Here is a 27,864-nt window from a genome sequence, read left to right as displayed (position 1 = left end):
TTGTGTACACTCTCTTAGTTTGTGAGTAGTACTAGTTAGTTTGCCTCTTCTGATTCAGAATCACAGAAGCTACAGGACGAATGAACATATGAACTTTGATTAATTAGCTCTCTATACTCCTAGATGTACGATGAAAGTATGTTTTAGCAATATCTCAACCTGCAAGTTTTGCAGTCAGATCGAATAAACCCTACAATGTCAACTCTCTTGCATGGTACTGTACTCTTGCAACATTTTTTTTTTCCGATATGAATCTTACAACATTTATTGCCCTACATTCAAAAACAAACAAATATATTACTCCATATAAGCAGTTTGGCAACCCTGAGATAAGTTCAACGGGAGACATGTACGATCACTGTTATTCATTAGCTGGACTTGGACAACGTTAATTAAGAAACACATAAGACCGTAAAGCATATAATTAACTAATGGTATGTGCATTAATTTTAGCAGATCAAGGAATATGCATGAAATATTAATCGAAACCATCTGGACAAAATGAAACCAAGGGATGCCAACCTGCAGTTGTTCCTCTATAAATACATGTCTCCTTGTAGTCTCTCGAGCACAAGCCCATACCATTGCAACCTCCACTCTTAAGACTTAGATCCTCTTGCCTAACTCTTAGTCCACAACGCAGCTCACAGAGCTCCAAGGTGCAACCAAGCAAAAGAAGGAGTCATCTTGTGGCAGCCTAAGGATAAGAGGACATGGAGATGGAGGTCGGTGCCACGGGCGCCACGGCAGCGCCACCCCAGTTCTCGCTGCCGGTGGACTCTGAGCACAAGGCCAAGTCCATCAAGATCTTCTCCTTTGGCAACCCTCACATGCGGGCCTTCCACCTCGGGTGGATGTCCTTCTTCACGTGTGTCGTCTCCACGTTTGCGGCCGCGCCGCTCATCCCAATCATCCGCGACAACCTCAACCTCACCAAGGCCGACATCGGCAACGCTGGAGTCGCTTCCGTCTCGGGCGCCATCTTCTCTAGGCTGGCCATGGGTGCTGTGTGCGACCTCCTCGGTCCACGCTACGGTTGCGCATTCCTGGTCATGCTCTCCGCGCCAGCGGTATTCTCGCATGTCCATCATCGACAGATCCCGCCGGATACATCACCATCCGTTTCCTCATCGGTGTCTCGCTCGCTACCTTTGTATCGTGCCAGTACTGGGTGAGTACTATGTTCAATAGCAAGATTATTGGGACGGTCGGCGGCTTGACAGCAGGGTGGGGTGATATGGGTGGCGGCGCCACACAGCTCATCATGCCTCTCGTCTTTGATGCCATCTTGGCATGTGGTGCGACGGAGTTCACATCGTGGCGCCTCGCCTATTTCGTGCCAGGAATGATGTTGGTGGTGATGGGCTTGCTCGTGCTCACCATGGGACAAGACCTTCCCGATGGCAACCTCGGGATTCTACAGAAAAATGGTGACATGAATAAAGACAAGTTTTCCAAAGTTTTCCGTGGCGCGGTAACCAACTACCGCACATGGATCTTCGTCTTCATCTATGGCTACTGCATGGGTGTCGAGCTCACCACCAACAACGTAATCGCCGAGTACTACTACGACAGCTTCCCTCTCGACCTCCGGGCCGCTGGCACCATCGCGGCATGCTTCGGCTTGGCCAATATCTTCGCGCGTCCAATGGGTGGCTACCTCTCCGACCTTGGTGCCCGTTACTTTGGCATGCGAGCAAGACTTTGGAACATTTGGATCCTCCAGACTGCCGGTGGTGCCTTCTGCATCTGTCTCGGTCGTGCATCCTCCCTCCCGACATCCATTGCATGCATGGTCATGTACTCCATTTGCATTGAGGCCGCATGTGGGGCCGTCTATGGTGTCATTCCCTTCGTCTCACGACGCTCACTTGGCCTCATCTCCGGCATGAGCGGTGCCGGTGGTAACGTGGGTGGCGGTCTTACACGGTTTCTCTTCTTCACGTCATCACAATACTCCACCGGCAAAGGGCTCCAGTACATGGGAATCATGGTCATTGTGTGCACTCTCCCCATCGTGCTTGTGCACTTTCCGCAATGGGGCTCAATGCTCCTCCCTCCTAGCCCCGTCGCCACTGAGGAGGGCTACTATGTCGGTGAGTGGACAGATGAGGAGAAGAGCAAGGGACTCCATGACGCCAGCCTCAAGTTCGCCGAGAACAGCACCTCTGAGCGTGGTAGACGCAACACGATCTTGGCCGGACCTGCCACTTCCCCACCTAATATCACACCCCTACATGTGTAAGAGTAGATTTATTTACATTGGTACCATAGGTGCACACATAGTTATGTGAACTTCGTACGTATACATTGGTACCATGGGTGCACACATAGTTACCAAAACTGTCTTAGAGGAGGTTATTGTCTCCTATATGGGGGCTTGTATTATGTTATAATAGATCAATATGAGCATATGTATCGTGCCTAAACCTTGTGTCTCCATCATATTTGTTTTGTTGTATACTTGTTTGAACTTGTTATGGTTCTTGTCATAGTTTCATCTACTAGCCGGGTGGCCTTGAGAACATTCTCTTTAGCGATACCCAGTTAATTACAAAACAAATGGAAGACAAATAATTTTGCATAGAACTTTAACAGGTGGATACACACACTATTAATGGTGGTTATACCGGGAATTAACATAGACTACTCCATATGTCACTAATTGTATATGTTACTAACCTATGTTTTTATAGTGGATAATACCATATGCATGATAAGATAAAAAAACATCATTCTCGTGGACTCGGCATATAATATATCACCCCTGTTACTTGACCCCTTAATTAGTGTCGACTCTTCCATGGACCCCGTTAATTGATTATTCTATAGTCGGTGATAGGGAGTAATTATCTCTCGAGAAGAGTCGACACCAATTAACGAGGTTGAAACTTTGGACGATATCACCGACTATAGCTAGTAGCAGCTAGTTAGCAACCACATACAGCACTGCACGTTTGCTGCACGTGTGTATGATAGAGGCTGGCTTGCTTAGCTTAAGAGTCAACTGTTTAAACGGTTGTGTACTTTGTGTACGAAGATGCATGAAGGCATGCACGTTTGCATTTCGTAACCCTACAAGTCAAGTATGGAGCGATCGAATCAAGAGATGTCGCTATCATATACTACTAGCTTACCATGCAGTCTAAGAAATTAATTGTGTTTGACAACAATGAACGGTCTGAAAAGTTGCACGCAAACAAGAGGGAGCACAACGTCTTTCTAGTCAACTGAAATCTAGAGGAACGTAACGTGAGCAGCAAACATAGCCCATAAGCCTGAAGGTAGCGCACGACAGAACACTAACACGCAAGTCAAGTCGCTCCCTTCGTATTGGACTATCTTTACTTGTCATTGTCCTTGAAAAAGTTGCCCGGTTGAATTAACGCAACGATAGAGATAGATCAAGGACATGCCTATTGCTTTGGTTGAATATAGACAGTTTGATTCTCCATGTTGGCATGATTTGTTGAAAGTTAACAAATTTAAGATGTCAACTTTTCTAATGAATATGTGTCAACTTTAAGATACATATTTGAAACTGCAGTTCTATGTACAAATATGTATATATCTAGATAAATCAAAATCATTGATAAAAAAATGGAACGGATAATGTAACATCAAAACTGGGGCACACATGGAGTAATAAAATGTATAGAGATCATGTTGCTCGCCGCAAGATAGCTGATCCAAATGCCAAACTAGAGCTCAGGCTACAGATCATGCATGGATCCACGTAGTCGGAATATTGTAATATTAACTCTCCACATAGCAACCACCATACGTTTTCATGTGCAAGATAGACGACGCTACCATCCGCAGAGGAAAAAACGTTGCCATCAACAACTTGACTTGTACCTCCATGTAATTTACTCGCTTGATGGATGACATGCATAGAAATTGAGGGCAACAACTCACGTGTAGTCAACGGTGTTGGCCGGTGCACTTGGACGCTAGCGTACATACTCAACCGAGAATCTTTGACTATCTACCGTACCGCATGGAAGCTTCGTGGGTACGGATCCGTACAAGATGCTCCAACCTAGGCCTGGTCAGCTTTCACCATCCGTACGACATGCACCTTGTCCAGGATACCAGGATTAGTGACGACGGCTATCAGCACGATCGAGAGAGCACCTTGAACTTGGAGTACTAATTGATAATCATATCATCACGCTCCAAGTACATAACAGTGTGTTTGAGCTACGGTGAGTCCATGAACTATCCCCAATCTATTCACTGGACCCTAGATTTGTAGATGGTGCTTATAACATGTAGTGAACACTAGCACTCCCACTTTGTTTTCTTACCAATTCATCTTGAGGGTGCGTTTAATTTGCTAAAAGCCTATACACATGCATTGGATGTCCTCTGAAAATGTTCCTGAATACATAAGCACTTTTACGTTACTTGTACCACTTGCAGCTTCATCCCTAATTAATTTGATTGCATTTCGATCTGAATATTGACTTTCAAACATTCTGTTCTATTGTGCAGGTTAAGAGTTTCCTAGCTTGACCCATGTGAAGCAAACAATGGTAATAGTGAAGATGACAACACATGAGCTTGGGTCATGAGTCTGACCAAGATGATGACTATAATGACACTGAGGTAAAGACCAGTAGACGCTGATGCAAAATGTTTCAGTGCCCGATGCTGTCCATACGTATGGTGTCAAACCATATTTTTTATGCAACAAGATTCCTATAATGCCTTACGTAAAGTAGGAAATTATCTAAACTATGGATTAGTTTTTCAAGGTTCAAAGTTCTAGTAGCTGACATTGCGCTAAAACCTGAACGTTGATAGTATTTGCGCCCACTTCGCATGTATTGCTTGTGTTGTTGTGTTCATGGTAAGTAGGTTGATAAGTACATAAAGAACAGCTTGCATCGACTGTTGGAGGAATTATTTCAGTAGGTTGGGGAAGAAAGTTGTGATGACCTTTTGTTTTATTGAGCTATGGTTTTAATTCAGCGTTGCACTTAGCGTATTGGAGGTGGAAAATTTGTTTATTTAGTCATGTCCTATTAAATATATAGGGTTTTATATGATCTGCGGGAGTATATTCAATTTACGTAATATATAGGATGTAATGAACTTCTATTTAGCTCCTTTGTTTCCCAGTATTGTTGCTTTCTTTTCATAATGAAACATTCGTTTTTCTTTCACAAAGAGTTATGCATGAAACATATAGACTTCGAAACATAAGAATCGGTGGTGTCATGCAATTTCTTTCACAAAGTATCATTGCATTTTACGAGTAAATTATAAAAACTGAATATACTATTTGCTTGTTTAGACTCGGTGTTAGTCCGATCGTTTAGATTGGGGACTATTGCAAGGTGAACTTGTGGAAAACTTAACTCGTTTGTTTATGAATCTTTTTAGAGGTTTGATACTTGATAGCATTGTCAGTTTGTCAGCTTGCTTGGTACAAACTGGTATGTTTTGCATTGTGCAGTACTGATTTTATGATCATATGATGAACTCTCAGCGCCGGTAGACATTGTGGTGTCTCCTTATAAGTTTCCTGGCGTTGCCATATCATTGATTGTTCCATGTGCCTTTAATTAAGATCCGAGTGGATAATAGATGTTGTCATATATCATCATGTTGCTTCTTTAAGCTAATAATAGGTGTTGCCTTTTATTTTTCGGTTTTGCTTGTCCGGTTCATTTGTGCTTGGCAGAGCCCAGCGACATGATCAAGATGGCAAGGGTGGCGAGGAGGATGATCAAGAAGAGCGAGTTGGTCACATCATGGTGTACTTGCCGGCGGATGGACAACATCTTCGAGCAGGCTATCGAGCGAAGAAGGTACCACCTCGCACAACATTGGGTTTATTGGTTCTTGCTTGCACTTGTCATGATTTGTAAAACGAGTTCACACATTTTTTTTAAAATGAACCCGCTAAGTCCTTGCATTTCCGATACTACTTTATACTTGCATTTCCCGATAGTAATTAACTCACCATTAGGTGTCACCATTTGTAGTTAGTTTGTAACTTGTTGATAATAAAGCTTTGGTTCTAGTAATTACTCTTGTTCTCGGTTTGTTCCCGGATGCACTTGTATTCCATTTTACAGTAGAATCTTTGTAGAGTACCCGCGGTAATGCTAACAAACTGCCTAGTGCCACATTTGCGTCCTTTGAACAACCATTTCATGTTAGTAGTTAGATCATGGTAATTGGAGTTGTTGACTTCGTAATAAAGTAAGTTGTGTGCATCGATTGATGCAGAGGCTAGGGCAATCCCCATTTGGTTTTTTTTTGGAGCTGTTGACTGAAACTGTTGTACTCTAACAACCATTTTACGGAAGTAGCTGTGGCCTGAAACTATTGCTAATTAATCTGTGAACTGAATCTATTCTAAACCGTCAACAGTTACTATTTTGAACTGTGGGCTGAAACCGAAGATATTCTATTCCTGAATTATAGTCCTTGGCTGAGGCCATGCATGGAGAAGGTGATCCCTCGTGCATCTATCAACCATGGGACAAAATTGAATTACAATGCTCTAAATTTTGTGTTCTGATTACAAGTTTTCTTTAAATATTTGTTTTTTTCTAATTATGTTTCCTTACCAGCGTGCTCTGTCTGAGTATGACTTCACTATAGGAAACTTGTTTGGAGATCCCCGGGATGACATATTTCTTTGTAGAATTGTTCAACTCCTGCTTTCTGACACATCGATTATTTCAGTACTCATTTACTTCCCCCACACGAGATAGATGGTTACTTCCATTGGATTTGAAGTGACATCATGCTTTATTTCAGAGAGTGATTGCTCCGTCAGATACACATAAAATGAAATTGCAAAACTGCACCCTGGCTATCTAGTACATACTGGATGCACATGGCTATCCAGTATGTACTCTGCTGAAAATAGCGTCAGAGTAATTATGGGGTGTAAGAGTCCAGCTTATTTCTTCATCCCAAGTCCAGAATTAGGCCCTATTTGCATCTGTCCAATGTCAATTTCAGTGAAACTGCAGGAAGGCTCACGGAGGTCGGAGGCGAACCATGGCTACTCCACGCTGGAGCGGGAGCAGGGGCCACTGTGTATTGTTCTATCTCGGGGTTACCGGTAAGTATTCTAGTCAAAATACCCATCTACCAGTTACTTATGTGTGATAAACCATCTGTTCTCCTGTAATAATCACCCAAATAGTTTGCTCCAGTTCCATCCTTTAAAATTTCGGAATCCCAGTGTTCAACTGTGGCCGAGCTTTGTGTCACGATCCCACTGACCTGGTCACGCTCACTATGCGTAAGTCCTAGGCTCCTGCTCTGTTTTGACTGACGGAACTGAAGATATGATTTAACTGACGAAACTGAAACCTAAACACAAGGGACTGAAACCTAAACACAACGGCTACGAGATTGTCCAACAGACCTACAAGTAATACTAGTGTTCATTTTTCAAAGCGATTAAAATTGTTGCCATTTTTATACTGTTTGCTCCAACCTCTGGACCCGCAGCAGACGACGTGAATTCATATAGAAACAGAACCTCAGCATCAGAGCTAGCCTACCAAAAAGGACAGCCCATATGTATGTAGGACAGTATACATATGTTGTACTAGCTCACAATGTCATACTTCTGATCGAGTTGACGCAATCTGTCAACCCAGAAGATTTATGTAAATAAACTGGAGACAAAACCATTTATATACCCAGATTGTAAAGGATAACTAGGAAAGTATCAGCCAATCTTGAACCCAGAATACAGATGCCATGCGCTTACAATCAAGGACATTCGTCGCAGACACCTCTATACGGTTCCTCCATAATTAAACACGTCACAAACTAAACTCTACCGAGATCATTTGTAAAAAGGTTATGCTACCGAGAGATATTGATTATTAAACAGACGTAAAGTGTATGTTTACAATGCTCAAGAGATCAAATACACAATTGAAGCGATAGAAAAACCAAATAAACTAAAACAACAAGGTTAGCAGGGCAACTATTAACTTACAGAGGAGAGGCAGATCGATAGAATGCACGGAGGACTAATCAACTGTAACGGAGGGATGTTTTGGATACCGACGTACGGTGCACTTGAAAGCAGACTCGACATCAGCGCGTACTTCTTTCTCATGTTTGCTTGACTCGAGGATGGTGTCACGGAGCCACACATGGATGTCCCGGAGGCAAGGTAGACACTCCATGCCAACCGGTGTAGCACCTCTCCACTCTTTCCAGCCGAATCCCAGTTCGAGCTTCTGTAGCTTGGGCATAGCTCCCGCCTCAAAGCTAAGGTACGCATTGACATCTTCATTGGACCGGAACCAAAAGACCTCAAGAACCGGGAATAATCCAGTGCCAACCACAACCTTATTTTCGCATACTTCTGACACGTGTAACATTGCAGACATGAGGGAGGGAAGCTCTCCAAGAACACAAAGCTCATCATTCGACAGGTGCAGGACAAACAAATGGAGAAAACGGAGGTGACTTAGCTCACCAATCCATCTGGGGACTCTCATTGAACTTCCATGTCTCCGGATCGAGGTACTCGAGACATGGAGGAGGATCGGATAATGAGTCCGACAGACCTCTCATAGCCATCGCATTCAATAACGCAATCAAGCATCGGATGCTTGAGGTCTTGAACCAATCCAATAGAGGAAATCAAAGTGTCGACACCCTCAACTCGTCAAGCACTCGGCCGTAAGGCGTGCTTAATTCCAATTCCTTCAGATTGGTCAGCTCGCTAAGGCCTTTGATATCCTCCAGTGAACCCTCCGACATAACAGAACAATGCAGGGTGCGGACCGATTTCATGTTCTGGATCCCTTTAGGTAGCATTGTATCATCTGGAAGTATCAAATGCAACAAGTTGACCAAGTGAGTTATATCTGATGGAAAGCTTTTCGTGAGATGGCAATCTAACTCCAGAGTTTCCAAATGCACAAGCCCTTTAATTTCGGTAGGGAGCGCTACGCGTGCCGATAGTGCTAAAACCTTCAAATACCTCGGTAGAAACAAATGGGCAATAGCCGTGAGGTCAACTGCCGCATCCCACTCCCATCCAAATGGAAAATTGAACATAAGCATTTGGAGGTACTTAAAGTACGAAAGAGGAGGTGTGTACCTCGACAGGTCGAACAGCGCACATGATCTAACTTGTGACATGCTAGTAGAAACGGTCTCTGATTCTGCACATGATTTCAGGGATAATCGACGAATCTTGTGCTCGAAACTATTCAATCTTTCCATGTCATCATAGTTATGTGCTACACTTATAAAATTATCTTCGATACACTTGCTTAGGATCAAATCAAGCACCATGCCATGTAATCTGCAAGAAAGTACCTCCCCATATTCTGTTATTTCGGGCTGAATCAGACTTCTATTGATAAGATCATTGAAATAACTTTACGCCACATCGTACAAATCTACACCAGACATACTGCAAATAAAGCCTTCAGCTATCCATTGCTTAACCAAGTCATCTCTCCGGATCTCACGGTCTTCGGATACATGGCAAGGTACAAAAGACATGGCCGGAGATAAACTGGAAGATGCATGTAGCTAAGGTTTAATATACCCATCATCTCTTCCAAAGTGGGTTTTGTGGCAGACATGGCACCAAGAACATTCTTTATGCTCTCCCATTCATTTAAGGATCTTGCCTCAGTGCTAGCTAATATGCCAGCTATGGTGATAATTGCAAGAGGCAATCCACCACACTTCTTGAGAATTTCAGCTGAAATATATTGAAACTGTGGTGGGCAAACATTATTAGATCCAAATACTCTGTTAAAAAATAATCTTCTTGAGTCTTGCTCTTCAAGGTGCTTCATTATGTAAATGCAGGCATGGTCATTGTGACATGCATTGACAGCTACATCATCCAATCGTGTGGTTACAATCATTCTACTTCCATTGCTATTTTCAGGAAAGGCACATCTCATTATATTCCATGCTGATTGATCCCATAGGTCATCAATTAAAATTAAGTACCTATTGCAATATTTGCATGAGTTATTTCAACATTATATCAGTATGCGATTATCAGGTACATATGAAACCTTCAAACAAAAACAAAGGAAAAGAAACATAATAAAGAAAGTCAACACATTTGTTTCAAACTTACGAGAAAAGTCACAAATAAGGCCTTATATGATCGTAACGCAGAGTGTCATTTAGTAATACAATCATCATTATTAAAGTTCTTCAATTACAGTAAGCACCAAAAGGAAAGTCACCATAGCAAAAGTGTCAAGAAAAATTGTCTATAGGTTGATCGTAAATACCCAGGGAACATTACCCTAACACCCTATAATCTTCTTTAGGTGAATATGAAGGATGTTTCAGCCGCATATGACTACGCCAAATGTTTTGGAGAGACTCCACGAGTAGTTGTTTCCTAGCTTCTTAACTGGTATACAAAAACGCAGTTAGAACACGACTCAACTTAGCAAAGTTTTAGCTGCACGGAAATACTCAACTACACGGAGAAAGGCAGTTGATACGGATCGATTCTCAACATCACAGAAAAATGTTGTTCAACGTGTCTCCGCTGCATGAAAAAGCAAAGTTGAGACAAACGACGTAGACTGTTTACTAGATTCTTGTCTAGTAAATGTGCCCGAATTAGCATTCCGCTTACGTATATGCTATAGCTTCAATCATAACAGGAGTGTTTACAAGCTAGCACAAATTTTCCATAGCCAAAATGCCTCACAAGATTTAGTAAAATATCTTTTTCATTATGACTCGTGAGTATAACTACTATAAAATCATACCAAACCATGCAAAAGCTATTAGATGATGAACTTGTTGCAAATCACACAATTACTCAGGACTAAACAATGCAAGCATATTAGTGAGAAGTGAAGGAAAACATAGTACCTCTTATCTTCGAGGTCTTCTCTTAGGCGGTCGATGATTTCGTGCAGCTCGAGAGTACGAGGAAACTCTAACGTCCCAAGATTGAGAAGTAGGCCACCGAGAAGGCTTTCAGCATCAGGTCTTCGAGGGGCAGAAACAAACGTGGTGCGATCAAACTGGGCTTCAATCTCGGTATACACCTGCATGGCCAGCGTGGTTTTGCCCGAACCTGCGGACCCCACGATGGAGACCACCTTGAGTTTTGGTTGCGGATCCGTCAACCAACCGACAAGCTCTTCGCTCGGGCCATCGAGTCCCACGAGGTCCTTGTTGTAGATCGCCGAGATTGGGGAGGAACCCACAGCCACACCAGCATGGCTAGCATCAACAAAATCATCAAGCTTGCACATCCCGCGCCTCGCGTCTGCCTCGGCCGTGAGAACCTTTAGGTCCTCGATACGGCTAGCCATCTGCTTGAGGAAGCTGGTGGTCTCTGCATCGGCGGCGCCGGAAGTGTTATGCATGAAGTCGTGGATGCAGTTCTCCATGTCGTAGGACGTCTCCCTGACACGGCCCCTCCAGCTTCTGGCCGAGGCGTCGTTGAGCTGTTCCATCTTGTCAAGGAGAGGTTTGATGGCGCAGAGCTCATCCTTGAGAAACGAGGCCTGCTCCCTCACCAAGGAGAGATTTTTGCACTTGTCGCCGCTGAGCAGCTTGGTGAGCTTGGCGATGAGCGGGTTCAGCACCCCCGTCGTCACGCTGACGACTTCTGATGGCATGCCGAGCGAGCTCCCTTCCGATCGAGCGGCTTGGTGAGGTAGCGAAGGCGGATCGCAGCTGCCGCCGCCCTCTGTCCTTCCCATCTCGATCTGCCGCACGCGCCGGCCACCGTTCGGTCGCTCTCTCCTGTGCGAACCAGAGAGGTGGGGGTGGGAGGCTGCAGCTCGGTTGGGCGGCGCGACCTAGCCGGGAAACTCGCTGCCGGAGGAGGCCAGGGCGGCGCGCCGGCCTCTTCACCTTCGTAGCCGGAGCAGGCTGCCCCTGTTCCCCCCACCAGCGGATCTGGATGAGGAAAGTGAGAAGGGGAGGAGGGCGACGCCGGCGCGCCGTTCCTGCCGCTGCAGCCTGGGTTTGGGGGAGAGAAGCTCGGTGAAGAAGAAGAAGGAAGGGGATTATTTTGACCAAACGCACGCGCGTGTTCCCTGGTCGAACGATGCCTCGACGACTTCTCGTCCGCCTCCTCCGCAAATGGTGACTTTTCCTGCAGAAAAAAGAAACACCACGTGAAACTTGCCACTTTGCCAGGCGGTCCTTTTTCACTAATCAAACGCACACGTGTACAACCCTAGAATTAGAATGTGAACTGAGGGCATCTCCGACGGGCCGACGGATTCGGACATTTAAAATGGTCGTGCGCGTCCGTTCGCTTCGACCTAAATAGTCAAAATTGACCACGCGTCTGTTTACGTTGGGTGCCCAGCGCCACGATATGCAATTTTTTTTTCACATTCTTTCAGTATAATAAACATAATTTACATAGTAAATAAAAGAAAATATAAATATAAATACTAAAAGGCGCATACACCGCCTGCTACCCTAGCCTACTCCTCGTCATCGTTGAGCATGACGAAGTCTGGCAACCAGCGGATATACGCCGGTGTCGTCGGTGGTGCAGGTGGAGGAGCCCACGGGTTGAACGGCGGAAGGTGGAGGCGGCGACAGGTGCTGCAACGCCTATTGTAGGGCCTTGTCCTCAGTGAGGCCTGGCGGCATGATGTCCGTGGCGTAGCGGGGCAGCGGCGGCTGCACTGGTCGATCCACCTGCGACACGAGGACGCCGAGCTTCTCGATCTTCTCGCCGTTCATCGTCGTCGGGAACTCAAACTTTCGTCCTTTTGCGATAGACAAGGACAACACGAGCGCCGCCGGAAATCTTTCGGCTGCTGTCGGCGTCGTCTCCGCCGCCATGCTCCTCCGCCGAGCGTGCGTCCTTTCCCGTATCGTCTCTATTCCCTCCATCTCCTCTCCCTACCGCCTCCTGTCCGCCACCGCCCATGTTGAGGGGCCACACACACTAGTAGAGGCCTGCTACAATCGTTGGGACAATTTTAGCGAAGTTGTTTGCACATGTTGAGTGATGAGGTTCAGCGTTCGGAGGGATGATTCCTGTATTCAGAATCAACTGAAGATTTGTCAAAGGGTCTGCTAGTTGGACGAGATATTAGGTTTACAAAAGAAGTTGTGCATTGTTCTTTCATTTCCGCTTGTTTGAGGTCGCACTACATAATTTTATTTAGGGAAATTCTCCACGTGTTTTTCTAGAATGGATCTACATATAATTTTCGAAATTCCAGAATACTGCAGACCCGTTTTGCACAAGTTTGTAAAGATCAATGAAACAAGGAAGAAAAAACAGGAGAACATATATACGTTTTTAATCGTGGGCCTGTCCAATAAGGCCCAAGCTGCAGGCCACACATCAGCATATCGTAACTGACGCCAACAGAAATCGCTCGACCCACCGGCAAGCCGGCGGCGCCGCCACGCCATTGCCGCGTCTAGCCATGCTCCGCCTCCGTACCTCCACCTTGGCCCATCTCCTCTCCACTTCCTGCCCCTACATCTCCTCTCTCCACCGCCTCCTCTCCGCCGCCGCCGCCAACCCTAGCTTCGCCATCGGGGACTACCTGGTGGAAACCTGCGGCTTAACCCGGGCGCAGGCTGACAAGGCCTCCGCGAAGGTCTCCCACCTCAAGTCCCCCTCCAAGCCCGACGCCGTCCTGGCCTTCCTCGCCGGCCTCGGCGTCTCCAGCGCCGACGTCGCCCCCCTGGTCGCCAGAGACCCCGAGTTCCTCTGCGCCAGAGTTGACAAAACCCTGGCCCCCAACGTCGCGGACCTCACCGGCCTCGGCCTATCGCGTGCTGAGATGGCGCGGCTCGCCTCGCTTGACCCGGAAAGATTCCGCAGTAGATCCATCGTCTCCAAGCTGCGCTACTACCTGCCCCTCTTTGGGTCCTGCGACAACCTCTTCCGAGCGCTCAAGCATGGCTCCTACCTTCTCGGTACTAACCTCGAGCAGGTGGTCATGCCCAATGTCGTGTTCCTGCGACAGTGTGGCCTATCTGATTGTGATATTGCCAAGCTGTGCATTTATGTCCCGAGGATGATGACCGGTAAACCAGAGCGTGTCCAGGAGATGGCAGTGCATGCCGAAGGTCTTGGTGTGCCCCGTGGCTCTGGGATGTTCAGGGAAGCGCTGCAGGCTGTCGCATTCCTCAGCCAGGAGAAGATCACGGCCAGAATGGACTACTTGAAGAAGACGTTCAGGTGGTCCGATGCCCAAGTGAGCATTGCTTTGAAAAAAGCTCCAACCCTGATCAGGAGGTCTCAACACATGCTGCGGCGCAAGTCTGAGTTCCTGATTTCGGAGGTGGGGTTGGAACCGGTGTACATTGCCCATCGACCCGCAATGATCTGGTTGAGCCTGGAGGGCCGCCTCAGACCCCGGCACTACGTTCTGAAGTTTCTCAAGGAAAATGGGATCCACGACTGGAGCTTCTTTGGCGCAGTCCTGAGGACCAATGATGTTTTCATGGAGAAGTACATATGTCCTCACAAGGAAGTTGCGCCACACCTTGCTGAAGACTATGCAGCCGCTTGCAGAGGGGAAGTGCCAACTAATTTCAGATTTACGTCAACCAAAGTCGGGCTATGAATATTGGTTACTGCGTAGTAAGCTGGTAATTCTTGTTCCTGTCTGTATTCTCCACCTAACTGGATGCTGGTTGTCTTATATAATTCGTGATGAAGTACATATGTCCTCACAAGGAAGTTGCGCCGCACCTTGCTGAAGACTATGCAGCCGCTTGCAGAGGTGAAGTGCCGGCTAATTTCATATTTGCATGAACCAAGAAGGGCTATGGAAATTGGTAACTGCTTATTCCTATAATGGTGTTCATCTAATTGGATGTTGATTGGCTTCTATAATACAGCCACTATGTATGTTACTTGCTGCTTTGTCATTGCTAATTCCTGATGAAACTTATAATTTGGTTCATGAACCTGGATATGTTGATCTCGCCATTCCTTAGAGAAGAAAGCATCACCTGCAATCTATGAAAATGAGAAGTCCATGGATATATTTGTGTTTCTTGCTTCCATGAATAGCCTGGAAATTTGATGTGCGGGTGGACAATTTTCTTATCAAACCACAAATCAAAAGAATAATCCCATGTCATTTTCTACTGAAAAATATCATTGATCTACTATCATGCCAAAGATTATCTAGTATGTTCCATTTTCATTTCGTTGTCTTTTAGATTCCATCATATGTCTGTTACTACTAACTTGGCAGTTCACTGAATAACTTGGTTATGCTTTGAAAAAATTCTAATGGGTGTCTGTTTGTTGCATTTTTTATTTCTGAACCCCTTTAAGGATTTATTGACTTTAAAGAATAGTACTGTACCATAGTTGACTCTACTTTAGTTGATTTTTTTTTAAATTGGAAAAGGTAACCTGCCTGGGACTAATGCATGATCTACAAACGAATTAGTCTTATCATTTTCATCTGTCATTAATCATTGGAACTAAACTGATGGTGGTTCCATGAATAAACAAGCAAATCAATAATGGATAAATTTATATTTTCCGAGCGAACATGAAGAAGATAAGGATATGAGAATTGGCCACTGTAAGCTACATCTTAGACCGAGGCAAAAGTTCTTTGTTTGTATCAATCTACTTTTTCAGTGCTTACATATGTGGAAGCGTATCGGTTAACAAAACTACAAAGATATGTTTTGGCAGCAAAAGTAGCCAATGTGAAATTGTAGGTTTAAGTTTTGATTTTGCAAAGCCACCAAATTCAGTTCACTATTTTGCTTTGAGCTGAGCTATAAATTGTTACACAACACTGACACCATAGACCCTTTGTCCATCCTAACATATAAAAGTTGTAATTGGTGTGTTTAGTGATGTAATTCTGTGTTTAAGTTGTTTTTAATAATGCAAGAGCGGTAAGCTATCCCCTCTACTGTTCCATGCCATTATATATTGTTCTCTGGAGATCGATGCATCAAACATCTTCCCTGTTAAAACTTAAAACACACAAAAGATCATGGCCATTTCGATCTAAAGTGCAGCAATTACTTGTTTAACAAAACTTTAAACGGCTGTTGCGGCTGATGATCAACAAAAGTGAGCAGTAGTATATGTTCAGTGGAAAATATACAGTAATGTTCATGAATGGGTATGTTTCTGTTAAAAAAATACAGTAACTTAGCCCTCAGTCCTTACATATATTGTATCATATCCTCTGCTCGATCCTCCAACATCGTGCTGACTACAGTACTATTTTTGTTATGCCAAAATTTATCATCTCAAGGTTCTTTTAGTACTGACTTATAGTTATGGACTGTCTGCATGGGATATGATATGGTCATGTTCAGGTGATATTCTTTGCAGTCTCCTCTTTTTTGTCTGTCAGATTGTGAAATGTTGTTGGAACACTATCTTTCGCATAGCTGAACTTCCTTCTCGTTTAGATGGAATGCTGATACTGATTTGTTGCTCCTTCATTTCCCTCTAATGGTAGTGTTGGTTTGACATAATTCCTCCCTTCTATCCCTTTTTGCCCCATTGCAGGGGTTCATCTTGAACATGGTTCAGTGGTCCCATGAATTATATTTCCCCCCCAAGTTCAGATTCTGGGAGTTCTTCTGGAATTGGGATGTTAGGTTCCGCCATATGTCTGTTACTACTAACTTTGCAAGTTCAATGAATGTTTAGATTATGCTTAGAATGGTGATAGTTGTAGAAGCATAAAAGAGGCCCATGTCCATCGAGTCGGAAGGGCTGCCCATTCCCACCCAAAGCCTCTTGGGGTCTCTGCATTTGTACCAAGGCCAACATCATGCTACTACAGTATTAGTTTTGCTATGCCAAACTATTTCAGCTCCAGGTTAATTTAGTACTTAATTCAAGTCTCTCCAGGTGACATGTTTTCGCAAGTTTCTTTTTTATAAAAGTTGTTGGAACACTATCCCAGTACTTCCTTGTTGATCAGTGCGGACTTGGTGGATGGTGACGCTTCTTTCTATGATCAAATGAAACCGCCGGAGTGAGACAATGTTATTCAGTGATTTGTTGCTCCTTGAGTTGTACCGTTGGTTTTTTCGTAAGTCTTCCCTTCTACCTGCTCTTCCTCATATTGCAGTTTTCATCCTGAATATGCTAGCGAACAGAACACAACATGGCTTGATGGTCCCATGTACTTATTATTTTTCTATATCATGGTCGAACCAATGATATGCTGCCTCTTTCGTAGGAGTGTTTTCTTGAATCGGGTTTATCCAGCACGATGAATCGGCTTCAGATAGAAACAACGACATCACACTGACGCCATCCTCGCCTTCCTTGCCGGCCTCGGTCTCTCCAGCACCGACGTTGCCACTCTAGTCGCCAGATACCCCGAGTTTCTCTGCGCCAAAGTTGACAAAACCTTGGCCCGCAATGTCGCGGACCTCACCAGCCTCGGCCTATCGTGTCCTGAGATCGCGCGACTCGTCTCGCTTGACCCCCAAAGATTCCGCAATAGATTCATCGTCTCCAAGCTGCACTACTACCTGCCCCTCTTTGGGTCCTCCGACAACCTCTTCCGAGCGCTCAAGCATGGCTCCTACTGTTATGGTCGGGCTCCAGTATGCACGGAAGAGGCCCAATAGTGGGCCGAATTAGGGGCTTAGCCCAAGTTATTTAGGGTTTAGAGGAGCTGTCCTCCTATATAAACACATGTACCACTTCGATTATAATCAGACAATAAACATATACTGTTGTCGTCTCCCTCAGGAGACGGGAGCCCCAAACCATAGCTGCACCCTGCCCTAGCCGCCGCCTCCTCCCTCTCGCAGCGACGGCGCCCAGCCGCCGGCGTTTGCGCCTCCAGCCTCACCGTCCTCACTTTCATCCCTATAATCTACGCCCGAGACCTGGTAGAACCGTAGTCTCTACCACCTACCTTCTCGGTACTAACCTCGAGCAGGTGGTCATGCCCAATGCCGTGTTCCTGCGAGAGTGTGGCCTATCTGATTGTGATATTACCAAGCTGTGCATCAATATCCGGAGGATACTGACCGCTAAACCAGAGCGTGTCCAGGAGATGGCAGTGCGCGCCGAAGGTCTAGGTGTGCCCCGTGGCTCCAGGATGTTCAGGCAAGCATTGCAGGCTGTCGCATTCCTCAGCTAGGAGAAGATCACTGCCAAAGTGGACTACTTGAAGAAGACGTTCAGGTGGTCTGATGCCGAAGTGAGCATTGCTGTGACTAGGGCTTCATTGCTGTTGAGGAGGTCCAAAGACATGCTACGGCGCAGGTCTGAGTTCCTAATCTCGGAGGTGGGGTTGGAACCGGTGTACATTGCTCATCGACTGATAATGATCAGTTTGAGCCTGGAGGGCCGCCTCAGACCTCGGCACTATGTTCTAAAGTTTCTCAAGGAAAATGTGTTCCTAGACAACGACTTGAGCTTCTCTAGTGCATTCAAGAAGCCCGACAATGTTTTCGTGAAGAAGTGCATATGTCCTCACAAGGAAGTTGCGCCGCACCTTGCTGAACACTATGCAGCCGCCTGCAGAGGGGAAGTGCCAACTAATTTCAGATTCACATGAACCAAAGTCAGGCTATGAATATTGGTTACTGTGTAGTAAGCTGGTAGTTCTTTGGTCCTGTATTCTTCGCCTAACTGGATGTTGGTTGTTATATATAATCTATAGAGTGCCTGTTGCATGCTAATTGTGTCAATGCTAGTTTTTGCTGTGAAGTGTGATATGTTGATGTTGTCAGTCCTTAGAGAAGATCTCTCAATATGAGAAGTTCTCGGGTATGTTTGTGTTTCGATTTGCGTTGAATATCATGGAAAATGGATGCGGCTGGACCAATATTCTGATGAAACCTGCACCCAGGAAACAAGAAGCAAAATAATAATCATGTATCGTTTTCCAGGGGAAACCTATTAGTATGATTTTCTTTCCTTTCAAAGTTTAGCTAGCATGAATGTTCCATTTTCATTCCGGTGTGTTTTAGGTTCCATCATATTTCAGTCAGTACTATATTTGCAGTTGAATATTTTATATTTAGATAATGCTTAGAAAAGTTTATACTATGTTTGTTTGTTTTCGACTTCTGATTTATGTATGATTTTCTCAAGGATTTATCGTACTTATTTCTAAACTAGCAGGGTGGCCTGTACATTTCCGTGGTGCTAGATCTTTCATGCACTATGCGCCCTTTGTTTTATATATATAGTTCAATTTCTACATGAGCATCCAGTTGATAATATGAATTGAAAATTTGTTCAAATCAATGGTTATTTGATGCCCATTTGTAATGATGGTATGTCTTTTTGTTTCATTGACTTTTTGCTTTTTAGTGCATTAAATTAAAGTAGTTTAATCACACTTTAAAGCATGATTTTAGTTTCATAATAAGAGGACATTTTCATCATCTCCCCAATCCCCATATGCCTCAGCAATCTCATGTTCTCTTAGCCGAATAATCTCTTTTCCCAGTCCAAATCCCCCTATTTCTGGCCCAATATATGACTGTTGCATTTTTTGCTCACCTAGCTGGCCAGCTGCATGTTGTTATTTGTCCTGCCGCTAGCCATGTTCGAGCTCATTGCCCGGTTACCAAAAAAAAAATCAACGTACAACTGCAGTTTCTCCTTAATTGTGTTCTTCCAGCTGTACATCGTGTTTCAGGTCAAACACTAACTAATTTATCTAATTGCTCTGTGAAATTATCAGAAGTACAGAAACAAATAGACATCTGCACTTTCTTGGGCAGTCTGTGTGTGATGCTTTATAATTGTATTTTCATATTGCTGTGAAAATCCATAGTTTGTCATCTTTGCTATTTTGTTTACATGGTTAAATAGTGTCCTTGACACTGAATATCGATGCCTATATTCTCTATTTATGATTTTTAATGCTTCTTCTCTTGAATGAAAGCACATGAGGGAACCTCAATATGGCTATTGCATGGATTTCTTCAGTTCTCATGTTTATAGATGGCACATTGTAGATAATGGATTTTGTTAAATATAATAACCAAAACTTTATTCTTGAGAAAACACTTCTATTATTAAGTACATTTGATTTAAATAAACTGAGAAAATACATGTTTTTAAGTAAACTGTAGAATTAATAGATGTCTGTATTCTGAGCGACATCAAAAGGGAATGGCATCTACCAGGGGGGCGCACGTGCTAGCCAGGCGAGCAGAAGCTGTGAAGCCGCATAGAGTAGATGTCGTAGGCGAGCTTCGGAGCAGCCCACATGGGCAAGTGGCCAATGGCGACACAGGCAGCCTTCTCTGAGCAGCGCAGCACACCGAATACTGGAAGCTGGGTGCATGAGCTGCCTCAGGTTGGAGTGAAGGTTTGCCCTTTATTTTGTTTTCCTCAATCACAACTAATTTCATATTGCTATGTGTCTGAGCAAAATACAGTCCTGCATGAGCCAAATTTTAGATATTGGACCTACAAAGTAGTTGCGCTGCACTACTCTCCAATAATATTTTCATTTTGTGAAAACCCTGCAGCAAAAGAAGATCACAAACTTTGCTAGGACCGGTATAATGTTCTCTTAATTACTTTTTCTGTAAAAACATTTTTTAGCTGTTGGCCTGTGAGTCACCGTCATTTACTGATTCGTGGTATAACTCCCACCTCCCCATTACTGTTGCTTTAATGTTCCATCTTTGTACTGTTGTGGTTAGCTCACTCACTCAGGTTCTTTTACATGATACTGTTGTTGCCTTCCAAACGTTTTGAAAAATAGCTATTTATTGATGACGCACATCTGAGATTTAATTAGAAATTAGTGGTTTAACTAAACAATAGTGCACCTGAAAACAGGTTGTTCGCAAGCAAAGCTGTCAAAACATGTTGAGATGGAAACATCTAGGCAGACCTGAAGTGGTGACCAAATGCTGATGGTGTTACTGTCCTGCCTTCAATCCTGTTGGGCATCCTAGCATCGCGGGTGTGTATTGGGTGCACTTTCTGTCATGTCTTTGATCTGCCTGGCGTCGACGCAATTGGAGGTTGGTTATCGTATAGTGTTGCTCAATGGGCTGACGCTGGTATGACTGTCTCAAACTGATTCCCAGGACCTTGTCAAGCCATTGAGAAAAAGGCTTCAGCATCGTGCCAACTGGCTGCCGATTAGTAGGAATTTCACTTCTTTTCGTGTTGTTTTTGTTAGACTTGGTGCATGTGACAGATCAGGCCATTTAACTGCCAATTTTTCTTCTGTACCTGTCCTCGATCCTCCTGGCTAGACCAGGCCCCAACCCTCTTGTAGTCCGTGCATTATGCATGACTGTAACCCTTTGGGTTCACGAAATACAAGTCCAGAAGTCCTGCATTCCAGATGTATTAGTATGTTCTGAGCTGAACATACTTCAGCAAATAGAAAAAGGGTGCAGAAACCTCTAGCTCTTATAAACATGAAGCATTCGCTTTTACTGCTCAGAAAATGGCACCACTGGACAACTTCATAAGCAATCCATGTCTGATTGTCTATGCGATAAGTGCATTCCTGAACAATCAGCATAACTCCTGCACAGAATCTTGGGTAAAAGGATGCCCACATCTTTACCTGACTGAAACTGCTAATGAGCAAACCACAAACGTGGCTCAATGGTCCCATGTAATTGTATTCTGGGTGTGTTTTTGGAATTGTGATTCTGGAAGTAACCTTCAAATCAATGTGGTAGGTGCATATCGATGCAAGTTTGGTTTTAGTGCGCCACCAAGAAACTTGCTGATGAGATGCAAATGCTCAGGTAATGAACTTTGTTGGTGCTGGATTTGGAATTGGGATTTCCCCAGGTTCAGATTCTGAGGTGTATTTGGAATTGGGTTTTGGCGGTGCTGGATTCATGGCCTCCCCGCCCTACCGTGTGACCAATGTTGTATGCGTGTTTGGTTTTAGTGGTCCACCAATAAACTTGTTGACAAGATGCAAATGCTAAGGTAATGAACTATGTATGCGAGCTAGTAGCAGGCTATGCTTAGCGTGCCGTCTACTAATGCCTAAGATGTACTGACCTGATGTTGATACTTTTTACTTAGTTTTACTTTGGATCACTTGAGCATACGGGTGATGTGTGAGTAGCCATGCGCTCTGCTGTAATCATTAAAGAATTTTGCCCCGGTCCATTATTTACATTGTTGCTACTTTCATGGTATCTGTCTATCCTTTCATGGTACACTTCAGTTCTCCGACTGGGGACTGAAGTGCTTAGCTAGTGGAGTGGAGAAAATATATGGCCATCGAGATGCCGTAGTTCAACGGATCCTGAATGCATTTTCACCACTTGCATGTTTGACAGATTCTACGGATTAACCTGATGGATTCCCATACATATCCCGTCAAGTTACGGCAAACTACAGCTAAAAAAAAAGTCACAGCACACTCGGCTTAATATACGCTACCACAACAATTGAACACGTCAAAAGTTATACTACTACATACATATATTGATCGAGATGAAGCATTTATTAGGACAAATCATTTGTCAAATGAAGGGTCTGCTGACCGAGATGTTCACTAATTGATTAGACTGAAGTGTATCAGGCTTTACACTACCCAGGAGATTAATTACACAAGGGAATTGGCGACATGATTAATTATGTTACAGACAAGGGGTGGCAGCTACTCCATGGAATGTAACAGAGGGATGTCGTGGGTGCACTCTTGCAGCGGTCTTGAAGGAAGACTCGATGGCACCGAGTACATCATCCCGATTTTTGCTTGACTCAACGCCGGTGCCTTCGGGCCACAGTTGGATGCCCTGGAGGCAGAGCAGGCACTCCATGCCGACTGGTGTAGCGCCCATCCACTCTTTCCAGCCAAATCCGAGGATGAGCTTTTGTAGCTTGGGCATCGCTCCTGCCTCGAAGCTGAGATAAGCAGTGACATCTTCATCAGACCAAAACAAAACTTCCTCCAGAACCGGGAATAACCCAGTGGTGACGATGATCTTGTCTTGGGAGACATCCAACCCACGGAAGACGGCATACACGAGGGAGGGAAGTTCTCCAAGAACACGAACGTCATCACCCGGCAAACGCAAGACACACAGCTTGAGGATCCGTAGGCACCGCAGCTCACCAATCCACCCAGGGACTATACTGAACTTCCATGTCTCCAGATCGAGTACCTCGAGATGGGGTGGAGGATCAGATAATGAGTCTGACAGCCACGGATAGCCGTCGCATTCACTATCGCAAGCGAGGGTCAAATGCTTGAGGTTTCGGAGCAATCCAATAGAGGAAACCAAAGTGTTGGCACGTTTAACCGTCAAGCACTGGCCATAAGGTGTGCCTAATATCAACTCCTTCAGATTGATCAGCTCCCTAAGGCCTTTGATATCCTCCAACGAATTCTCTGACATGACCGAACAATTCAAGGTGCGGACTGATTTCATGTTGTGGATCCCTTCAGGCAGTGCGGATTCTGCTGTGGCCTTAAATGGTTTGGGCTCAAATGGTTTTAATATTGAAGTGGACTGGGGCGGTGCGGGCTCAACAGCAAAGCGGATTGGGGTGGGGCGGTTTGGTCTTAGGAAAAATAAGTAGAAACGGGCTGAAACCATGGGCTCGGCCCGCGCCAGCCGTGCGGGTTCTCCACCAGAGACGAAGGCCACGACTCGAGCTCAGTTCTTCTCCTACCTTCGTTCCTCCCCAAATTCCCATGGCCGCAGCCTAGCTAGGTTCCGTCGCCGCCGCCGCCGCCGCTGCGGCGCTGCCCTGCATCCGAACTTCCGCCGCCCTGCGCTGCTACCTACGTCGTCAACTTTCAGCACCGCCCAGGCCCAGCGCCATCCTCCCTCAGCCGACTTGGGGCTAGGGTTCCACAGCCACCGCCGGCCGCCGCCCTACACGGTGACCGCCGTCGCTGCCGCACTTCTCCTACTTCGTACCCGGTGCCCTACCCTTCTCCTACCACACCAAGGTGAGCAGATCAGTCTTTTTGTTCAAGAATCCAGATCGTGCGTTTCCTGTACTTGCACTATTTTCAAACTATACTGCCACAAGTGCAATGCCATTCCATGTTATTTGGTGACCTTTATATTCGTACTGCTAGCTGATTTGATCGTATCTGTATGGTTCAGTTACAGCAAGCATGCTCTGCTCTATCTTAACTTAGTTGGAATTGGATCCTTGTGCTAAGCCTGTATGAACCCCAGTTTGAGCTCGTAATACTGTATGATACACCCCCACTTTATTATTGTTTGCCATTTGACAGCAGTGCTCGTTTCAGTTAATTTAATGGAATAAATTAGATCATGCACATGCCACATAACCTGCAGTAGCTAGTCCATCATACTGGTCAGTACACTGCAGTACTACAAATTTTCTTGAGAAAGACAGTAAAACACTTGAGCCTAAATTTGTCTTTGTTAAATAGTTTCTGTAGTATCCACGTTTGGAAATTCATAGACAACAATTATAGACTACTCCTTTCATTTCAATTATTAGAGACTATTCCTTTATTTTGACAGACAGGCTTGTTAACATGTCTACACATGTGTCTGAGAGCTCTGGCACTGGTGGTTCTTCTGCAACACCACATGGTAGGAGGTCAAAAGTGTGGGAGCACTTTGAGCAAGATCTTGTCATTGTTGGTGATGTTCCTAAAGCTGTCTGCAAGTACTGTGCAATGAAGCTTACTTGCACTAGAAGGTCTGGAACTAGTAGCCTCTTGAGTCACATTTCCGAGTCGTGCAGATTGGTTGAAGCTGATGTTAGAGCGGGGTTTCTAGCAACCCTTAAGAAGAAATCATCAGATGTTGGATTTGTTTTTGATGCTAAGAAAAGTCGGCAACTCATGACCAAGTATTGCATCCATGCTGAGATTGCATTCAAGAAATTCGATGACCCTTACTTTGAGGAGTGGATGGACTCAATGCAACCAACATTCAAAGTTGTTGGTCGTCATACAGTTCGCAATGATTGCATCCTTACACATGATGAGATGAAGGAACAGCTGAAAGTCGAACTTCAGAGTCTTGATTCCCGTATTTGCCTAACGTCAGACATGTGGACATCTGTTCAAAAGTTGGGCTATATGTGTGTCACAGCGCACTATATTGATGCCAACTTTGTCTTGAAGAAAAAGATCATATCCTTCAAAGACGTGAAGTATCCACACACAAAAGAAGCCATTGAGGAGGCTCTTAGCCGTTGCTTGACAGAATGGGGTATTAAGCGCAAACTATTCACTATAACATTGGACAATGCAGCTAATAACACTGGGGCAGTTAAGAACTTCTTGGAAACTCAGGACCATGGCCTGATGCTTGAAGGCGTAGATTTCCATGTCAGATGTTGTGCCCACATACTAAACCTCATAGTTCAAGATGGAACAAAGCATATCCACGGTTCAGTTGAGAATATACGTGACCTGTTTAGGCACGTCAATTCCTCAGGCGGGAGAATCCAAGCATTCAATGCACTTGCCGTGAATAAGGGTCTACCGGAGAAGGCTGGTCTTGCCCTTGACATTCCAAGCCGTTGGAATTCAACTTTCCACATGCTCGTTCAAGCTATCAAATACAAGGGAGTTCTAAACAGCTATGCAAGTGAAAATGGTGAAGTTGCACTCAACCCAAAAGAGTGGGCAGATGTTGAAGTTATATGTGATTTTCTTAAAGCTTTTGAAGAAGCTACAAATGCAGTATCTGCTGATAGAAAACCAACTGCGCATCACTTCTTGCACATGGTGTTGTGTATCCGCAATGCATTAAAGGATCCCCAATGGAAAGTGAATGCAGATATGATGAATTTGTCTATCTCCATGGGTACGAAATTTGATAAGTACTGGAAGGAGGTCAACTTAAGTAATGCACTTGTAATCGCCACAATACTAGATCCAAAGAAAAAGGAAGAGTACCTAAACTTCTTTTTTGAAAAGTATTGTGAGCAGCCCTTTGACACCGAGGAGACCGTGAATGTTATAAGCAAAGCGGTCAGGTTGTACTATGATCTATACGAACAGCAGATCAAGCGAAGAAGCAACGAGCACTCGGTGTCGCGTGAAGCCAGGATTAATATGGGCTCACCTGTTCTTGGTAAAAGGAAACTTGAAGAAGAGTTTGCTCAGTACAGGTCAAGGAGGAGAGCCAACACACAACCAAGGTCAGAGTTGGACGCATACCTGGATGAGGTTTTCATTGAAAGCTCAGTTGGAACTACTGATATACTCACATGGTGGAAATCAAATGCCGAAAAATACCCGGTGCTCTCAGCTATGGCTCGCGATTTTCTTGCAGTGCCTCTTAGTACCGTGTCGTCTGAGTCAGCATTTAGTTGCGGTGGAAGAATTCTAGGAGATACACGGGCCTCACTAAAACCACATGCACTGGAAGCTTTAGTTTGCGGAAAGGACTGGCTTCTTAAAGTCCCGAGCAATGAAGGTATAATAAAGTCCCGAGCAATGAAGTTATGTTCATGAAACTAATTTTGGTGATTAACATATATTTTTCATGTGCAGGTTCAAGCACGGGAGGTCCAAGCTCGGAGGTCCAAGTTCAGGAGTTCGATGGTCAGATTGTCTAATCTAAAGGTACTACAAACTTGATGCTTGCTGATCGTTGACTCTCCAAATACTTTAGTTTAAGTAGCAGTGAATGACATGCGTACAAGTACAAACCAGAGCTATTAGCAGTTTACATGATATTGTGATGGCTGATTACTTGAATTGTCTAGAGTCCTTCCCATAGAACATGTACATCCACCAATTAAAGATAGGCATGCCAGCAGCTAGTGTTTAAGGATGTAAGCAGTAGGAGCTTAAGATGGCACTGTCAATATTTCTATCAGTTTCTAAGTAGAAGAACATTCAGTGCTGAAACTTGCACTGTCAATATTTTCCGAAACTTGCTTGCACTTCCTGAATGTGCCCACTTATGAACTTTCATTCTATCAGGTACCAGTATGAAGCAATTGCACATGATAGGCTGGGAGCATTGCCATGACATCGTCAACCATCATTGCTCTTGTTGTCGCCCGAGACACCATGCTTGCACTGCGTTTATCAGATATTGTGTGTGCACATGTTTTGCAATTTTGTGAATACAAGTGTATGGAGATGCTCTAGGACAATTTAGATATTTTTTCTTGTCCAAACAATTATGCTGGATGAAGAAATGCTATCTGGTGAAGTAATTCTGAACTTGTAATATATATATTTTTAGAAATTTTTAGTGAATTTCCTTGGCAACAAAAGAAATGCTACCACTCTCACTCTCATATATCAGCCAGTACACGCTACAGCTAGCAGGCAACAGCTAGCAATAGCAAAGAGCACAGCATATCTGCCAACAGCAAGCAGCAGCAGAGAGCGTCAGCTTTACGTGAATCCACGGGTTGAACCCGTGGGTCCAACCCAAATTCTCCACGCGGGGTGGGGCAGTGCGGGTGAAAAAATCGTGCGGGGTGGGGCAGTGCGGTTTACCAGAAAAAAAATGCTGGTTTGGGCTGGACTGGGTAGCAGGTCAATTACATGCGGTGGGGGGTTGGATTAGGGGTGGGTTCCGCCCCATTCTCACCTTGAACAAGGGGCTCCGTTGAGAGGGGAGAGGCGGCGGCGGCGGAGAGAAGGTCAGTCTAGAGTGTCAGGAGTGGATCGGATCGGGTTTTTTTTTCCTAGAGAAGGAGAAGAAAGGGCGTCCAAGGCTTCACGCTCGTTGACCAAACCGCGTGCGTATTACTACTACATGCTGTCTTTTCATTGAGAAATTTGCACTAGTGAGATATTGTATTGATTTTTTTTGGCTATATTAGTGTGTAAAACTTATTGTTACAAATTTTACTGCTTGGTACCCCTTCTATACTACCACACAAAATTTCAGCATCGATAAAATCTTCCCTGAGAAATGTAGTAGAATCATGGATTCTACGGCTCGATACTACAAATCGATTCCATCGGAGCAAAAATCTTAACCTTG

General features: G+C 44.6%; 2 protein-coding genes and 2 pseudogenes across 4 annotated transcripts; 3 read left to right on the top strand and 1 right to left on the bottom strand.

The window, feature by feature from the left end:
• Positions 1–713: 713 nt before the first annotated feature.
• On the top strand, positions 714–2,245 carry LOC124691488 (annotated as a pseudogene).
• Positions 2,246–7,812: 5,567 nt separating this feature from the next.
• On the bottom strand, positions 7,813–11,624 carry LOC124691487 (annotated as a pseudogene).
• Positions 11,625–13,409: 1,785 nt separating this feature from the next.
• Positions 13,410–17,286, top strand: LOC124691490. Of its 3 annotated transcripts, none has more exons than XM_047224768.1 (3): positions 13,410–14,586; positions 14,675–17,024; positions 17,175–17,286. In XM_047224768.1, exon 1 carries the CDS (start codon positions 13,410–13,412, stop codon positions 14,559–14,561), a length of 1,152 nt encoding a protein of 383 aa, XP_047080724.1. In that variant the 3' UTR covers positions 14,562–14,586; positions 14,675–17,024; positions 17,175–17,286. The 3 variants fall into 3 exon arrangements, with proteins under 3 accessions (XP_047080724.1, XP_047080725.1, XP_047080723.1); XM_047224769.1 differs by having other exon boundaries at positions 13,410–16,808; positions 16,914–17,024; XM_047224767.1 differs by having other exon boundaries at positions 13,410–17,024.
• A 6,220-nt stretch (positions 17,287–23,506) lies between these two features.
• LOC124689415 (zinc finger BED domain-containing protein RICESLEEPER 2-like) lies at positions 23,507–27,187 on the top strand. Its single transcript, XM_047222951.1, has 4 exons — positions 23,507–23,867; positions 24,418–26,331; positions 26,409–26,480; positions 26,844–27,187. Exons 1-3 carry the CDS (start codon positions 23,507–23,509, stop codon positions 26,471–26,473), a joined length of 2,340 nt encoding a protein of 779 aa, XP_047078907.1. The 3' UTR covers positions 26,474–26,480; positions 26,844–27,187.
• The last annotated feature ends 677 nt before the right edge of the window (positions 27,188–27,864 follow it).

Source organism: Lolium rigidum, chromosome 2 (assembly GCF_022539505.1).
Source record: "Lolium rigidum isolate FL_2022 chromosome 2, APGP_CSIRO_Lrig_0.1, whole genome shotgun sequence".
Lineage (NCBI taxonomy): Eukaryota > Viridiplantae > Streptophyta > Magnoliopsida > Poales > Poaceae > Lolium > Lolium rigidum.
The sequence above is the reverse complement of the archived record's forward strand: the minus strand, read 5'-3'. Positions and strand labels throughout refer to the sequence as shown.